The sequence below is a fragment of the Botryllus schlosseri genome, chromosome 1 (genome assembly GCF_051294905.1).
Source record: "Botryllus schlosseri isolate E-star chromosome 1, Bs_hap1, whole genome shotgun sequence".
Taxonomy (NCBI): domain Eukaryota; kingdom Metazoa; phylum Chordata; class Ascidiacea; order Stolidobranchia; family Styelidae; genus Botryllus; species Botryllus schlosseri.
The window spans coordinates 203534-219858 of record NC_137236.1 but is presented as its reverse complement, the minus strand read 5'-3'; the positions used below and the strand labels follow the sequence as shown (position 1 = coordinate 219858).

The window sequence follows — 16325 nt, the reverse complement described above, 5'->3', positions numbered from 1 at the left end:
CCTACGACAGCATTTTGGTAAGAAATCTCACGAGGACCCTTGTTTTAAACTTACCGATATCGTGACGCTGCACTACCAATGGACGCTGTTTTAAATACAGTTTTAGCAGTCTCTATTCGATGCCCGAGCCCTATCTATGCTTGGAGGGGTTTTCATTTGTTTGAGCAAGTTTTGAAAAGTAGTTTTAATTGATAGGGTATGTTGCTCGGTCATAAGATCAATCACTACACGCTTTTGACCTCCTACCCACTGCTTCAGTGATTAATTTTACCTATAAAATCAGAAATTTGGTTGTAACTTTTTTTCTGTTCATTTTTAAGAGTAAGTTCTATGGAAGTGAGATAGAAACATGTTGCTTCTGCATCTTTTAAGCCCAAAACTGACTTTCTAGTGTAAGTGATGATCAAGATATGGCGAAATTAGCTGTTTTTTGCTCATTCGGTGAAATTGCACGACCACTAGAGGGTGTACGAACCCAAAATTATGATAGAATTTATTTGTTTACCATTTGGCACCACATATCAAGACCCTTTTTTGAAATTCGAAAATTTTCATTTTTCACTCCACCCTACCCCACAGCCTCCGATTTATACGACGGTATAATCGGCATACTATGTGCAGTAAATTTAAAACAATAAGTAATTTATAATTGCAAAATTTCGGGCCCATTGTTAATAACTACTTTTTATGTTTCGTTCGTTTAGTCGCGCGGGGTTGTCGTTATAGTCAGATATTATTTGGATCGCCAAACGACTCAAGCTTATCGTAAGAATTCTGACGTGAGAAGCACATAATTTATGTATCCAAATTGCTATTTCTTTATGATATGCATCATTTACCTTTGTTGTCACATTTGTACTCTGGGGCTTGTACTGCAAGCAGTGCTGTGATAGCCAGTTGGTGGTTCTGGCTCTGCGTCACGAGCAACATATTGTCGAAAATAAGGATAGTCGGATTTAAGAGGCTGGTACGAAGCAGTGAAACCCCGTTTGATCGTTATGCAACAGCGTTTGATGTTCTACAGTGGTTAGCAAAACCACACGTACTTGATTCGAAACCGTATATATGCATGGTGAGTCTGAAACTATATATTACAATTGGTGTTTCAATTGCAAGCTGTTACAAGCAAGAGGAGTTTCTCAAAGCTCAAAATGATAAAGTCATATTTACGTTCTACCATGAATGATGATCGGCTTTCACCTTATCGATTCTTTCTATAGAAAGAGGCTACGTTCAAAAATATGATTTTAAAGAAATTATCGCTGTTTTTGCTTCGGCGAAAGCCCAAAAAGCTCAATTTTGAAGTGTCTACTGATCTTTTATTCGCCGATTACAGTTGTTCTCCATTTTTGTCTTTTATGTTTGGCCTCAACGCTGAGACGGTGAGGCGTCTGTCTCAAGCATTATGGAACAGTGGTTCTCAACCGGCATCCGCGAAGCAATTTCAGGGGGTCCGTGAAACCTCCAAATTTGCAAAATGTGTAATAATTTAATTTCTATTTTTTGAAAATAGAGAAATCACGAAGCAGTTTCACTTCGTAACTATTAAAACTTGAGGACTCACGTAAACAGAATGGCCGTCTGAGATTAAATATTCTACTGTGCAAACTCATTTGATCGTCAATTTCAAAATTTGCTGCAGTCTTAGGGCGGCATTTTTAACGAAAGCCGCAGCATATGCTCCTACGCCACAGACTGCAGGTGTAGGATTGTTTAACGCCGACCTCCTTACAATTGACATATATATATATTGAACCTTTCGATGAACATGTAGCAGTCACATTTGATTTTTCTAGCTGGCACAAAAATACTCTATCCTAAGGATCATGCACCCGCAGGTCGCACGCCCTTAAACTGAGGTATTCAACAGCGATATTAGGATCGTCGTTTTCTCATGATTGCGAATACTGGCGGATTCTTCTGCATAATGTAAGCGTATTTTTCTCTGGGGTGGTAGATAATGAAAGAATTTGGCGACAATAAATCGCCTGAACTGCGAGGGAAATTTCCAAGTTGTTTAAATCTCTCAAAAATGCCCAATGCTTTACCGTCTTCGCGGATTCGGGCTGCGACAGTTGCCGCACTGCTCTGCAGTCTATAATAAATCTAAAGAAAAACCATTCGGCTTTGACTGTGCATTTTTTAGGTTACTTTGAACAACACATTAGGAATGAATCGTAACTAAAGTCAAGAATGAATTTTACAGATGGGCATTAAGCTTAGAGGACAAATCTACTTGACATGTGCATGAATCGCTTTTCCAAGCACAGATTAAAGAGCACTGAGAGGAAAGTTGCAGTTGCCAATGTGTGATCCGAAATGATTCATTATTTCCGATTATACTTTCTGAGATGTGTCAACCATAATGCGTGGGCCAGGACCTCAGCAATAAAATAAAAAGACACTGTGATACCCCTAGACCAGTGCGTTTCAACCTTTTTGAGCTCCATTCGCACTTTTTTTGTGAAATAAATTTCATTCGCACATACTAATCGAAAATTGTTATACAAAAAGATGAATATAGGCCTACTCAACATTTTGTTCGGATGTGCAACAAATGATATAAGTATATAGCTTAAGCTATTAAATGTCTCATTAAAAAGGCAACCTTTTTCGCTCGTTTTACTTCCAATTATTTCAATACAACCCTTCTCGACCAAACAATGTTGTTCGAAATTTGTACAAGAACTTCTACTAGTGCTTGGATGGTCAGGTCTTAAAATCTATTCTGCACTCCTATTCAAAATACAGCCTATTTTTCGCGAGTGAAAAATTCTTGCTGGCAGAAATCGTTTTTGAGAGCTGACACAAAGTTCGCGCGAAGCTCCAGTTTGTCGAAAGGATGAAAAACCCACATGTTTGTATTGAGGCTTTTGTCTTATGTCTTTGGAACATAAGGTGCAAAACGATCAAGGAGAGTTGGCACATTAGAGCTCGATACCTGATGATACGTTGCTCCGACTTCTGTCTCGCAAGTTTATGAGAAAAGCAAATAACTCATGGTACTGCGTGTTCTACTATTAACCTCAATCTAACTTGAGGATTCATAACACTTTAATAACGGTGAACCAGCTTTTAGACTACCACCAAAATCTGAGTTTTTGTGGCATCCCGCGACCCGAGGCTCACCCATGAAGAGGAATTTATATTTAATATTACAGTTGTACGCTACGATGTTACGGGCATGCACATCATAATTCTAACCAACACAGCTCTACAACACATGTCTGACGTACGCGATTTAAAATTAGGGCGAATTAAATTCCTCTGCGTATCACAGTTGTACTATATTGCCTACTCAGATTGCAAGAACGCGACTCATCTTCCGTGCCGACAACGAAGCATATCCAATCCATCTCGAAAGGTTCGGCCATCCAGCATCGGTCATTTTTAGACCGAGGTTTTGTCGCCGCTCATGTTTTTGGCACCGCATTTTATCAGCGGTTTATTCGCCAAAACTTTACGTCTTCATGTGCCCGACGCAGAAGAGGTTGACCTCGAAATGATTGAGTCTCAAAGGCCTGAACTCGCTCGTTGCACAACTCTACACTAGTTCATCCCAACGGTCTTCGACCATGATTTCCAGAAAAAAAACAGTCGAATAAATCTGATCATGAATTCCATGCCATATGCCATATTTGCTGCGCGTCTCGCTTATTAGCTACAGTACCCAACACAGTGACCTTGGATATGTAAAAACAATCGCAGGATTTTTTGCAATAAATTCAATAACTATTACATACATATTAACAGATAGCTCTGGCACCGCGTCAACCCAAAATTATACCCTTTGCGGTCACTACTTTAATAACCACGAAGGGGTAAAAAATGAACGTTACAGTAAAATTGCGAATGTGAGTCGCTGTAATGATGGTATTAACTACTATCATAGAACAGTTATTACGAAAATATGATGATTGTTTAGCGAAAGAAAGCAGAAAGTCAATTTGACATCATTTTTCGAGCCTGTCGCAGGATCAGACGGGCTGATATACTGTATGTCTGCCACTATAGAGATTGTAGAGATCTCTATACTGCCACTAAACCAGCTTCCAAACCAGACTTTTTGTGACGTAATAATTATAGTATGGGAATATTAATTCACTACGGCTTGTAAGAGCTACGATTCGTGGTGCGTCGTGTTAATTTTTTACAATTGCATCACAGCTCCAAAAGTTACACTGATTCTAAATTTCCTATTAAGTTTATTTGAATTGTTCCTCGTCAGAAAAGTTAACATTTATTCACGATTTTCATTCGCACTTGATCCGGATTTTCATTCGCACCATTCGCACCACCTACGTCATTCGCACTTGACCCGGATTTTCATTCGCACTATTCGCACCACCTTCGTCATTCGCACCAGTGCGAACCGTCACACAGGTTGAAAAGCACTGCCTAGACCAGGGGTGTCAAGCATACGGCCCGCGGGCCGCATCCGGCCCGCCAGACGATTTTACCCGGCCCGCGAAGCAATTTTGAGTAGATTGAAAAATCCATATAGTTTCCAGCACATTTGTAACAATTGTTGAGATTTTTTGCAGGAAATACTTCTATGTTCATAAACCCTATCATAATCACCCGACTACGGCGCTGTGGTTTCACTCTAGTTACCACTAGTAACAAGTCGTGGAAATTGAAACCCAATGTCAAGAAAGCAAAAAGTGCAAACCAAGTTCTAAGTTTTATAGAAAATGGATCAAAAAGTAGTTATTCACAAAAAAACGCCTATGCGGCACCGTTATACGCGGTTTACATGGAAAATATATTAGTTGTACAAATATATAATTGAAATATGTATGATCGCACTGCTCTGTCACTTTCGCCCAAACAGACCTCCTGATATGACAACTTATATCGCCGTTAACGCGACTGTTTTAGCGTTTCTTAACTGTGTTCGACCAGACAATCATCGTATTTTTGCGAATTCCATTGTTCGCGCATAGAGGTGTCGCGACTTTCTACTTTAAAATCCCTATTATGATCCGCGTATTATCTACACATGCCTTTTAAGGCATTCAAGTGAAAAGCAAGAGCACAAATTAACATTTTGGAATCAGTCTACTGGTCCGGCCCGCGAGCGATTTGAAAGCTTGAATCCGGCCCGCGGCGCAATTTGAGTTTGACACCCCTGGCCTAGACTATATGGGTCACCAATACTTGGCCCGCGGGGGGCCGCGCCGCACATGTCCAGCCAGGTCGTATCTTGCGAGCTGCGATTTGATTTCAGATTTGAAAAGAACATTAAGAAAAGCATTTGGAAATGGCGAAATTGATTTCTGGTTTCAAAGTATTGTTGTTTTTGTTGTTGTTATCGCAATATAATCTATTCCACTGTGCCCAGTATCAATGTTTCTCACTCGCTGTAACTCGCTGGCGAAGTAAACAGCACTTCATTGAGGGGGAATGAGATGATATAAATGGGTATATTACCTTGACGTACAATGGTCCACTGCCAAGACCAAGACGCTTAAAAAACGGATTAGGGCTTTCTCAGAAGACCAATGAGGTAGTCTTTCAGCTGGTACCGTGTCTCGCTGGACCCGTTATTGATTCCTTGGTCGCTGAAATGTGTTGTCAGGTATCGTGCGCAGCTCACAGTTGAATATATAAAGATATTGGTGATTTCTTGTTGCGTTTGCATTTCTTTAATAAATCACCTCTTTTATTGGAAATATGCTCGTCGTGCATGTTAGAGAGCACAGCGTTGTATTGACGTCAAGTTTTGAAAATGTGACTGCTATAGTGTGCGGCCTTTTTGTCTCTTTATTGCATTCTTGCGGCCCGCGGTCTCTACGAAGTTGAGTTGGCGACCGCTACTTTAGACTGTAACGTATCAATACCATTATGAAAAATATCAAGATAATATTTAATCAAGTTGCAGCAGTGACCATATTTTACTACGGATTTTATCGATACTTGTTACATTCTCGAGGGACGCAGAAAATGTGCTCACGGGTCGTAGTTTGTCCACCACTGATCTATAGCATTGTAATTCTGTCAGTACTCAATTAAAAAAATGCTTTGTATTATTCAAATCGAACGTATACAGTGTATGCGTTTATATTACTCGTGGACAATTTATGTAAATTTACATTGTATCCTATAGATGTGCAGGTGGGATATTATCTTATGGATGTGTAGGTGAGCTATTATCTCGCCAGTTTGTAGATGTATGCGACCTAAGAAGTATCGTCATCGATGCAGTAGAGGCATTTTCCTTATAGACTAAGCAAGTCACGTCATTAAGGCGCGTCGTATATATCGCAGTAAATGCAGAGTAATACAAGCCAGTTTGCGAAACGATCAGTTTTGTTTTACTACAAAAGCTATTGTCTGAGGAAGGAGTCAGTAACGCAGAGCTCGCGGGCACCAAGTCCCCTGTAAGTACCAGATGAGTCGCACTTGATGGCAGTAGCAAATATTCAAATGAGAGCTTTGCAGGTCAATGTTAAAAAGGGTCCGATGTGAAATTCAGTTAAACTTATAGTTCAGTCAACCCTAATGGACATTGGAACAGAGTTGTTCAAAATTAACCTTTTTTCCGGATTTCGGCCGTTCACTAAATTGTCAGGTCACCCTTAAACACGCTGCACACTAAATTTGGTTCAATTCTAACAAGTGTAAGCCGCCGCAGAGCCAATTTAGATTTTTGATTTATTATGAAAAAAATTCGAAATGTTTTGTCAGCCCCATGAAATTGATGAGTCTTCTTCAAAAACGACGCAAAACAAATTTGACTCAACTCCAACGCGTCGAAGCGGAGTTTTTGTAGTTTTTGATTTATAATTGTGGGATTATATTCACCGTCAATGCCATTTTTGCAAATCCAGAAATTTCAACTGCAATAACTCCGCTTCTACGGGTTGGAATTGAGTCAAATTTGTTTTGCTTCGTTTTCGAAGACAACTCAACAACTTCATGGGGCTCACAGAATTATTATTTTTTTCGATATAAATTAAAAATTTTAATTGGTTCTGCGGCGGCTAATACATGTTAGAATTGAACCAAATTTGGTGTGCAGCGTGTTCGAGGGTAACCTGACAATTTAATCAGTGCGCCTGGACACATATAGACATGAAGTTTTGGCCTGTGGATGCGGCCAAAATTCGGTACTAAAACGCAGGATAAATGCTATATAACTGTGGCCATAAATGATCGTTGCTATGGTTGGCCAAAACCTTCAACAAAAATATAGTCGGCAACGAATACTCTCGTCCTTACAATCAGTAATTCGAATTACACTGTAAAAAATATCCTCGGTAAATCCCGACATTAGGTTAGGTTCAAAATTATCCGACTTGTGACCCGGGAAACTACTTTCCGACCTCATTAAAGTAGGTAAATCCCGAGTTTTCCATTACTCGGATTGGAAAAAACCGACCCTTATTGATAATTTTCATCGACCTTTCACCTATATTTTCATTGACCTTTCACCTCAGCCAAATCCCAGCTGTGCTGACTGACTAGGATTGCAAGAAACCGAGCCTGACAAATAATTGTCATTGACCTTTCACCTTAAACACACAAAATCAGTAGTCAGTCTGCAGATTAAAAAGCAGTGTATATTAGCAGCAAATAAAGCATTGTTTCATAAAAGTATACAATCAGCAATATTGGAAACCTGCAGTGTCACAAATTAATAATGATGCGTAATTATTTCAGGTAAACAAACAATATATGTTTGTTGTTCAAGTTGAAAATTTTATTATGTAATGAGCACGCTGTGATGGTGCCAACAATTGAACATTGGTGCTTATAAGGTTTAGGCCAGTTGGTTGCCAATACGTTAAGCATTCCAAAAATATAATCAAAAGACCAAACTCTGGGCCACGCCCACGACCATTACAAATATATTGCGAATTGATATCGACAAGGACTAGCATCGATTAATTAAAAAACCAATGCTAAGCGTCACAACACAAGATATTACTGCTGGCAGTCATCAAAGAGGGCAAAAACAGGACCGCCACAAATCATAATATGACAATTAATCGTTGAGTGTCATGTTTATCTTGTTGCGAACAGCATTAGTTGGTTTGACGTTTGGAAGCTTGGCGAGAAAAGTTGCGACAAAGTTCAAGGAGTTTGATGATGAAGGAGCAAACTTCACATTGAAAACCCAATAAATAGCCATCAGGCATGCTAGAGCATGGTGAAAACCAAATAAACCTTTCACAACTTCTCCATCGAAATGAATCGTCCACTTTTCCGTCTCAGAATTGAATGCGATGGTCGGATAGACATTCTTCGGCTCCTACGAAATATAAATGTTACTATCCAGTATCCATGGAATAGTTTAAAAGAGTGTGAGGTTTATGGATCAGTGATTTATAATGTGGGCGGGTAGGCAGAAGCTGGAACATTATGTAAATTATATTTAATTAATTAATTATAACCCATTGGGAAATATCAAGCTTGATGCGGGGTTGTTCAGTGAAAATAAGTTGGAAAACAATAGGCGTAGATCAGGGGCGGGCCGCGGATCTGGCCCGCGAGGCGATTTTGTCCGGCCCGCGGACAGTTTCCCGTCTTAGTTGATAATGTGGCCCGCCCGCCGGTGTCGGGTCAATATCGAGAAAACCATTACCGGGAATGCGTGCCACAGGAGAGCTTACGCGTAAGTTCGTAGACGCGAGAAGACTTTCATTATCGGCATTTACGATGTACTCAACCAAAATGGATTGATATCTTGGTAAATTTGTGGTACCGGGGTTATCGAACGCCTTGAAATCTTAATTAAGGATTGCAACATGTGTTGATCGATCAGACAGAAGCAGATATGGTGGCGCCTGTATGACAATGATGTTCTCAAATCCACATTGTCTTCCTCAACATCGGCGAGAAATGGCTTTGAAATGACATAGGTGTCGTTACAATACATTCATTACATGCGATTTATTCTTTGTATATGAGGATAAATGGGCTAATAATGTATTGATTCAGCTATCCGGCCCGCCAAGTACTTAATTTTCCTACATCCGGCCCGCTGACTGGAGAAGTTGCCCGCCCCTGGCGTAGATCAACACGAGCACATATCAATATTCTACAAGATACATCATGTGGTCATATCATATCGTCTCAAATTAAATTAAGTACGAACTGTGAAAACAATACTGACAGAGGCCATTTTAAATGTCCAAAATTATGTAATGAATGGGTGGAAATGTTTAGCTGCATTTTGAGAGATACCGATGATCAACACACCTTGTCCACAATCAGGAAGTTGTCATACTTCTCTTTGAAGATCGTTGGGATGTACACCATCCAGTCCAGTTTTTGAGTACCTGAAAACGAAGTGCCAACTCAGATTAAGCACTTAAAGGACAGAAAATGATTCCCGAAATAACAAATAACGTAGTCAGCGTAAGTTCGAACTTTTGCGGTTTATCAAGTAAAGGGGGTACGTTGACACATGCGTAGGGCACAATAATTCGAGTACTCGAATAGGAATCCAGTATAAATTGTAATGAAAAACGATTGTTTCGAGTATTGTAATTATATGCTTACTATATAAGTTCGTGATTTCCAAAGGACTATCCGCCGCTACTATGTATCGTGATGCTGAGCTATAACTCTTCTCCAAAATCTTTGACGTCAGGTCGACAGAGTAAGTATCGTCGGAACAATCTTGTTTCTGACAAATCATTTTCATTTCTTCCAAAATCTGAACAGTTGAAAATATTGACTTCATAGCATATGCCATGGATGGTCTTCAATTTGACTGAAAACAGGGGTGGCCAACATTTTTGTAATTCACGGCCGCATCTCGCGTACTCATGTAGCCTGCGGCCGCATACCGGTGGTTAGTCGTGATAAACTAGCTGGGGCCAAATACCCACGTTATCATGTCCATGTCCATTGCCGGTACACTCCGAACTAATCTATATGCACATATCGGCTTACTATGCGCACCAAATCGTTAGTAGTTATGTTGTAAAGAGCCACAGAGAACCAATCTGTAGTCGCGCGAAGCGCGAAAAATTTTTCATGTTCACGAGTGAATTTCGTCAATAAATATTAGTATAGTTTCACATATTACTATAAAATATTTATCCTTTCTCGGCCAATGTGATCAGATTCCCAGATACAGCTGATGCAGGGGGTATCTGTGAAAACTTAGGGTTGTTATTATACAAGTGTCGACAGCCGCATAATTTTCCTTCTACTGCTGCAGATTGGCCACCCATGGATTGAAGAATCAATATTGGGGTTAGCTAATAGCTATACACGGTAGGCCTACTTGCTAGACAACTATCTCCTCGTAAAGCATGGTCTTTTGGAGCGCCCGAAGTCGTTTTGCAGGCGTCTCGGTCTTGGCAGTGGTGGGCCATTGCACGTCAAGGCAATATGCCCATTCGTACCAGCAAATTCTGCATCCATGGAATGATATTACCATGCCGAAGCCGTATCAACTAGTGAGTAATAGTGATAGTGGGCACATAGAATGGCTCACTTTGAAAAACAACAACATTCTGTTTCAACTGAAATCAATTTTAGCGTTTCAACATGATTTACTAAGCGTTTTTCTGAATTTTTTTCAAATCAGGTCGCGGGCCGCAAAATAGGACCTCGCGGGCCGCATGCGGCCCGCGGGCCGCGTGTTGGAGACCCCTGCTTTATACCTACCCAATGAGCATCTGCCAAAACTGGGTACGCACGCAACAGACTCGTTGTTGATGTCCCTTTGATAACTTCATGTCGACGATCTTTAAAGGTCCTTTTCATCCTATCCATGATTGTGTCTTTATCAGCATTTCGGCTTCTTTTCCACTCAGTCATAATTTCCTTTTGGTGCGCTTCGATGCTACGCTCATCTTCCGGCGGGTATACGGTTGGAATCTACAAGAAAAAATATATTTTCTAATCAGAGATGGTCAGAGGCATTTTTCATCGTCAAGTTTTGACGAGTTTATAATTGCGTAATTGCTATTACTGCGCAAATATAGTCGATAGACTCTCGCATAGGCCGAGAGTAGGTTTGGGCGAAGGTACAGACCAATTTCTTCAATATTCTGCGGAGGCGGGTCGCGGGGTATTTTCCAATAAAAGTTTGAGATTGAGAATATAAAAAGTTTGGGAACCCATGCGTTGAAAAATTCGCGTGACGCTGTTCGTTATAGACCAGTGATTCCCAACCGCGGCCCCCAGCTACCCGTGTTTCGGCCCCCACAAAAATATTGAGGAATCGATTTATTAAAAAAAAATTATATTTATAAAATACTCTTGCTTGGCTTGGAGTCTGGAGTTTTCTATTAGGATTGTAGGCAAGTTTTGAGTAGACTGCTAAGATTGCCCCAACTTTCCAGATGAACGGGCTGTACCTATAGATATAGGTATAGATATAGGTATTGACAGGACCGTTTCAAAATATGCTATTCTCTTGTGCTCAATATCAATATCCTCAATATTCCCCCTCTCACCCGTTATACAGGTAACCAACGTTAATGAACAATGAAGGATTTGAAAATTCTTACAATGCATGATGACATTCGAGGTTTGGTGCACCTTTCACTCGATGTTTCCACAACAAGGTCGTCGGTATGTTTCCGTTTACCCTGACGGTGTTTTCCGTGTTTTTGCTTTTTTTCCGTAACGAGAGGATCTTTACGGCCCCTACGGTACTCCTGGAACTGGGTTATGAGCTGTTTTTTCCAAGAATGCTGCAACGTAAGATATTTGAAGAAATGTTTGGAATGTTCAAACACAAGCAGCTCACGAAATTTTCACATCCATCGAATTTCAAACGATCTTGCATCCAAGGATATTTCGTTATCAAAGCAGCTACTGGCGCATCGTATTGTTGTCTTGTGGGATATAGACTAGGAATAATGACTGTTTTAGGCCACTGCAATTATCGTCATATACAAGAAAGGTTTATTATTTATATTGTAGGTCACCTAGTGTATTGCAGCAGGTCCCAAAACAGGTGATGAACAATTTTCAGTCTCAATTTTTGTGGAAGTACTTTTGTCTTTTCATACTGCTTCACTTCCTTTTCTATGGCTTTTGGTAAAGAAATCCTATATTCGTTGGGCCATGGCAATGGTTTGTTGTTTTCGTCACAATCTGCTGAACTGGTAGATGCCTTGGAGCTCGACAAGGTACTGTTTGATATACTTTCATCTGAAGAGAAGGATAAGGAATGAGGAAAATATTAATAATTCACCGTAAGTCAATACCTTCAGGTTCAAAATCTTCAACAGGCAGGTTAGGAAATGAAGAATCACAGCAGTATCCAACATTGTCAATGCTTGACGTTTCACTATGCATTACGTCTTCGTTAGATTGCCCTCCTGAAGCCATCGTGCTGGTGCAATCGGAGCCGAGTATATCCAAGTCACTTTGTTCAACAACAGAGTTGTTGGTTTTCGGATAGGTTCCCTCTGCACCAATAAAAATAGACTCGATGAGGGGTGAATCTATTTCGCCAAGGCACATCTGATCAGACTTGGAGAACTACGGTAGATAATTATAGTTGCGTAATTTCAAAAAATTATTGCGAAATGACAGTATTCTAATTCTAATCTAATTTATTGCAAGAAAAATATGAGTATAGGTAAATACCGTAAACCGGGGTAACTTTGGACTTAAGGGTAACTTTGGACACTAAGCAGTAAAAGATTTAAATGGTTATTGATGAAAAAGGGTTGCCGCTGGATGTCCAATTCTTTTTCATGAGGCAGCAGTACTGCAAGTAGTCTTTATAAAAGGTGGATTCATTTCACTACCAGATAAACTTGACCCAACATCGATAAATTAATGGAGGGGGTCAATTTCGCCAAAATTGATGGCCAATAAACTTCTTACAGCCAAACATAGATAGCATGTGATTCATAGATTCAAAACTTTGGACACAGATAATTTACAAAAATAAGGTACTTATTTATGATCATGAAGGTTTTGGATTAGTTAATTCTAATCTTTGCTCCATGACTCCAAAAAAACACAAAACTTGCCTCCCCTACACCCTAGCATTTCCAAGATACAAAGCGGAATTGTTGAAAATTGTCCAATGTTACCCCGTTTTACGGTATTCATCTCTCTCATGAATGAGCCTACTGATCCTACATTTCACTTACTGCCACTGGTGCTCAAAATCAGCCGCAACATTAGTCCATCTACAATTTCCGACATGTCATGAAGATCGACGTACGAATCAAATGTCTTGTCGTAATATTCCATTTTGAATTGATTGTCACCAATTTCATCATGAAATACATTTCTCACAACATCAGGAACCTCAGATTGGTGATCAACTCTGATCACTCTTTTACTGTCACCATAACTAACCAGCAGTTTCATATTCAACTGTACAACAATCACAGCGCTAGTGTTTTGTGTATCTGTAAAATACAATGGTCATAATCAAAATAATGAAAATTGCAAAAAAGTTGTGAAAGCAATATTTTTCGATCAACATACTGCACTGTATAAGCTCAATTATCTTTAGGGTTCAAACTTGAAACATATTTGTTGATGCAGCCTAATGTACTGTGATTTGCCAATGAAGTATGCATCATGGGGCCTTTGGTAAAATAATTCCCCGGGCTGAAATACGTAAACAGTACCAGTTTCCTCCACAGCATAGCAGTGTAAATGTCGTACAAATCTCGACTTCAGCAATTCACCACACATGTGCCACTGTTCATTGAAATAAAGAATATATTGTACACGACAAAATATTGGTCCATCATCATCCTCATTTACAACATAAATCCCCTGCCTACCATATGTTTCATATCCATTGTCATAGAATTTCGAAGAACATACTTGTCCTTCCATATCTTGTATTCCAAGAAATGCAACATAGTGGCTTGGTATATCTTTCCATGATATGTTTACGAGCTCGATATTCATTGGATCATCATGCAAACAATTGAGTGAAGACATTTCCCAACATTTTCTGTACTGAAGTCGAGTGGCTACAGTATGAGTTATGTTTTTGAAGTTTCCAGAAATTCTACAAATTTTTTTTACGATCTGATGGTAAGATTCGAATCTAAGAGAGGACAAATGAGAGATCGGGCCGCAGATTTTCGTTGCGGTCGCATAGTGTAATAAGTAGTGGAATTTCGGCTTAATTATTTCTGGTGCCAGCTTCAACACCGCGCTATAAAAATCAACAACCAGCACATCTAGTGAATGAATCATCTGAACCGTAACACGTTTAGCAAATACAATGTCACATATATCTGATAACAGCAAATACAATTCCCATACATCATTTTGTTCATCGATTTTTGTACCGACCATGAAACTCAGATGATTGAAGAAACACCAGCTCTGCGTTGCAGTCAATGTCGAAACTTTACCTTTGTAGCGAGGCTTATTACGGCTTTCATACTTGCCATAGGGGAATTGTTGCACAAGTTCAATAAAATCTGACTTTGTCATGTCACAATCTTGAATGATCAACTTGTTTATGACAAGTTCCAGGATTAAAACGAGACAGCCCTCCATGATATCATGCATAACGTCGAAAACATTACAATGAATCACATCAAACGCTAAAAGATCAGAAAATGGATTACTCATTCTCACTCCATATGCTCTCTCGAGTGATGAGTGCCTTGCTACATCACGGACATGCAGCTCATGGTTGGATGGACACCTCAATTCAAACATTGTTTCAGAAAATTTCACAGTTAAATCTGAATAATGGCACATACAGAATCTACAAATACGACCGCTACTGAATGAACGACGAAACCCAGATATGTCATGACTTGCTAAATTATCACCCGTGACTGTTGCTATGCTACCTTTGAAATGCCTTGTCATGCCATTCCAAAGAGTTACATCCATTCCAGATGTTTCCAGGGATTTTAAATCTTGAATTAACGGCTTGACTATCGCATGATATCCCATTTTTTTCACTGTGCAAGTTTTTACAATCAAGACCGGATGAATATTCCTCAAGTTCGACAAAAACTTCACTTCCACATTTCCAAGCGTAAAATAAAAGCAAGTAAGCTTGTGTATACTTCTCGAACTCCCCAATGGGTTACAAATTTCGACATCATCTAAATATAAATGGATGCGCAGCAAACTCTGATCACCTTTAAAAAAGTGATTATTTTTAAACAAATCCCCATCGCAGAAGTTGCACAGAAACCCATGAGCAGAAGAACAAGACATATTCGCATCTACACTTTCAATTACATCCTTGTGTTCCAAGTATCTTTTCAGAGTACTTAATATGGGAATATATTGATATGATTGGTCCTCATCCCCTTCACAAAGCACTTTAACGGGCTCAACAAGACCTATGCTTGTTAAACATTTCTTAAATTGATAGTCACTCTGTGTTTGATCCATCATTTGCCTCAGATCTGGCAAATTATCAACATTGTTGGTAGCACAAGCATTTTTAAATGCTTCTAAAAGCTCAACTACGCCGAATAAGATGTCACGGGATACCGAAATTGGCAACAGATGTTTTTCGCGACATTGCAAAGCAAACCGCAAAAATACATCATGAATGTTTGGTAAACTGTCATTAACTTTCCCAGTCTCTTGCTGTGACTGATCCGACTGTTCTAGGGTGGAAACGCGCAGATCTGCTTCAAAATCTGAGTTTAACACTGTTCGTTTCACATGCTCGCGGTTAAGATGCATCCTGAAGCTATGATAAGTCGAAAACGGTGGAATTTTACCATTGCACGGCTCCATCTTGCAGTTGAAAGTGTTGCAGAAACGATGAATTCTGCGCACATGTTTCAGCAAGGCTTTTCGCGATGAAAACTGATTAGAAATACAACCTGATGCCGGACAAACCCAATTCATGGCCGTCTGTCGGCGTGAAACTTCACCGCGTTCGTTAACTCTGCTGTGTTCTGGCGAAATGCGTGGTACGCACGCGCATCCACTCGCGCGGCAAATAATTGACCTCAAAAGACCTCTCTCTAGCAAATAGTTGGGGAAACTTTGATGATGTAATCTCAACTCCCGATTTTACAATGGAATTTTCCACTGACAAAAATGTTTTGACAAAGACCATACTCACATGTAATCACTTTCAGTGCATGCTGGAGTGCTGTTTTGACAAAGACTATATACTCACATGCGTGTACAGTACGTCTTGTGAACATAACATGCCTGAAACGGTGGATTTTTGCACAGAAATATTGCAGCTTCGCAATGATTTCCACGTTATTTGGGAATCTCAAGAAAGGATATTACGCAGTAATCAAGAAGTAATGAAGTATTTGAAGACAGTTGCTGATGACGTGAAAAAGCAGACTAGACGAACGGAAACGATTTATAAAATTTTCAAGAAACAATACGGCATCTTGGAGGACATACCCAGTATTATCATGGCA

At 39.8% G+C, this 16325-nt stretch overlaps 2 protein-coding genes and 1 long non-coding RNA gene across 4 annotated transcripts; all 3 read right to left on the bottom strand.

Moving 5' to 3' along the window:
- Nucleotides 1-7817: 7817 nt before the first annotated feature.
- Nucleotides 7818-9655, bottom strand: LOC145439138 (uncharacterized). Its single transcript, XM_080316656.1, has 3 exons — nucleotides 9511-9655; nucleotides 9208-9287; nucleotides 7818-8257 (listed from the first exon to the last, which is right to left on the bottom strand). Exons 1-3 carry the CDS (start codon nucleotides 9653-9655, stop codon nucleotides 7991-7993), a joined length of 492 nt encoding a protein of 163 aa, XP_080172782.1. The 3' UTR covers nucleotides 7818-7990.
- An 828-nt stretch (nucleotides 9656-10483) lies between these two features.
- On the bottom strand, nucleotides 10484-11765 carry LOC145450453 (uncharacterized). The gene is made up of 3 exons (XR_013918500.1): nucleotides 11720-11765; nucleotides 11478-11663; nucleotides 10484-10842 (listed from the first exon to the last, which is right to left on the bottom strand). It is a non-coding gene; the product is annotated as an uncharacterized LOC145450453 (long non-coding RNA).
- Nucleotides 11766-11815: 50 nt separating this feature from the next.
- Nucleotides 11816-15471, bottom strand: LOC145436936 (uncharacterized). Of its 2 annotated transcripts, none has more exons than XM_080314201.1 (3): nucleotides 13083-13327; nucleotides 12183-12386; nucleotides 11816-12126 (listed from the first exon to the last, which is right to left on the bottom strand). In XM_080314201.1, the coding sequence occupies exons 1-3, from the start codon at nucleotides 13303-13305 to the stop codon at nucleotides 11897-11899; spliced, it is 657 nt and encodes a 218-aa protein (XP_080170327.1). In that variant the 5' UTR covers nucleotides 13306-13327; the 3' UTR covers nucleotides 11816-11896. The 2 variants fall into 2 exon arrangements, with proteins under 2 accessions (XP_080170327.1, XP_080170276.1); XM_080314150.1 differs by lacking the exon at nucleotides 13083-13327 and adding an exon at nucleotides 14766-15471 and having other exon boundaries at nucleotides 11882-12126.
- Nucleotides 15472-16325: the final 854 nt, after the last annotated feature.

Excerpts from the sequence above, each read along its gene's own strand:
- LOC145436936 (XM_080314150.1), bottom strand. The coding sequence starts at position 15,324 with ATGATGGATCAAACACAGAGTGACTATCAATTTAAGAAATGTTTAACA. Across the intron at positions 12,387-14,765 it reads CATGACAAGGCATTTCAAAG|AGGGAACCTATCCGAAAACC; the intron begins GTAGCATAGCAA and ends TTATTGGTGCAG. Across the intron at positions 12,127-12,182 it reads TGAAGATTTTGAACCTGAAG|ATGAAAGTATATCAAACAGT; the intron begins GTATTGACTTAC and ends CCTTCTCTTCAG.
- LOC145439138 (XM_080316656.1), bottom strand. The coding sequence starts at position 9,655 with ATGAAAATGATTTGTCAGAAACAAGATTGTTCCGACGATACTTACTCT. Across the intron at positions 9,288-9,510 it reads GGAAATCACGAACTTATATA|GTACTCAAAAACTGGACTGG; the intron begins GTAAGCATATAA and ends CTTCGTTTTCAG. Across the intron at positions 8,258-9,207 it reads ACTTCCTGATTGTGGACAAG|GAGCCGAAGAATGTCTATCC; the intron begins GTGTGTTGATCA and ends TATATTTCGTAG.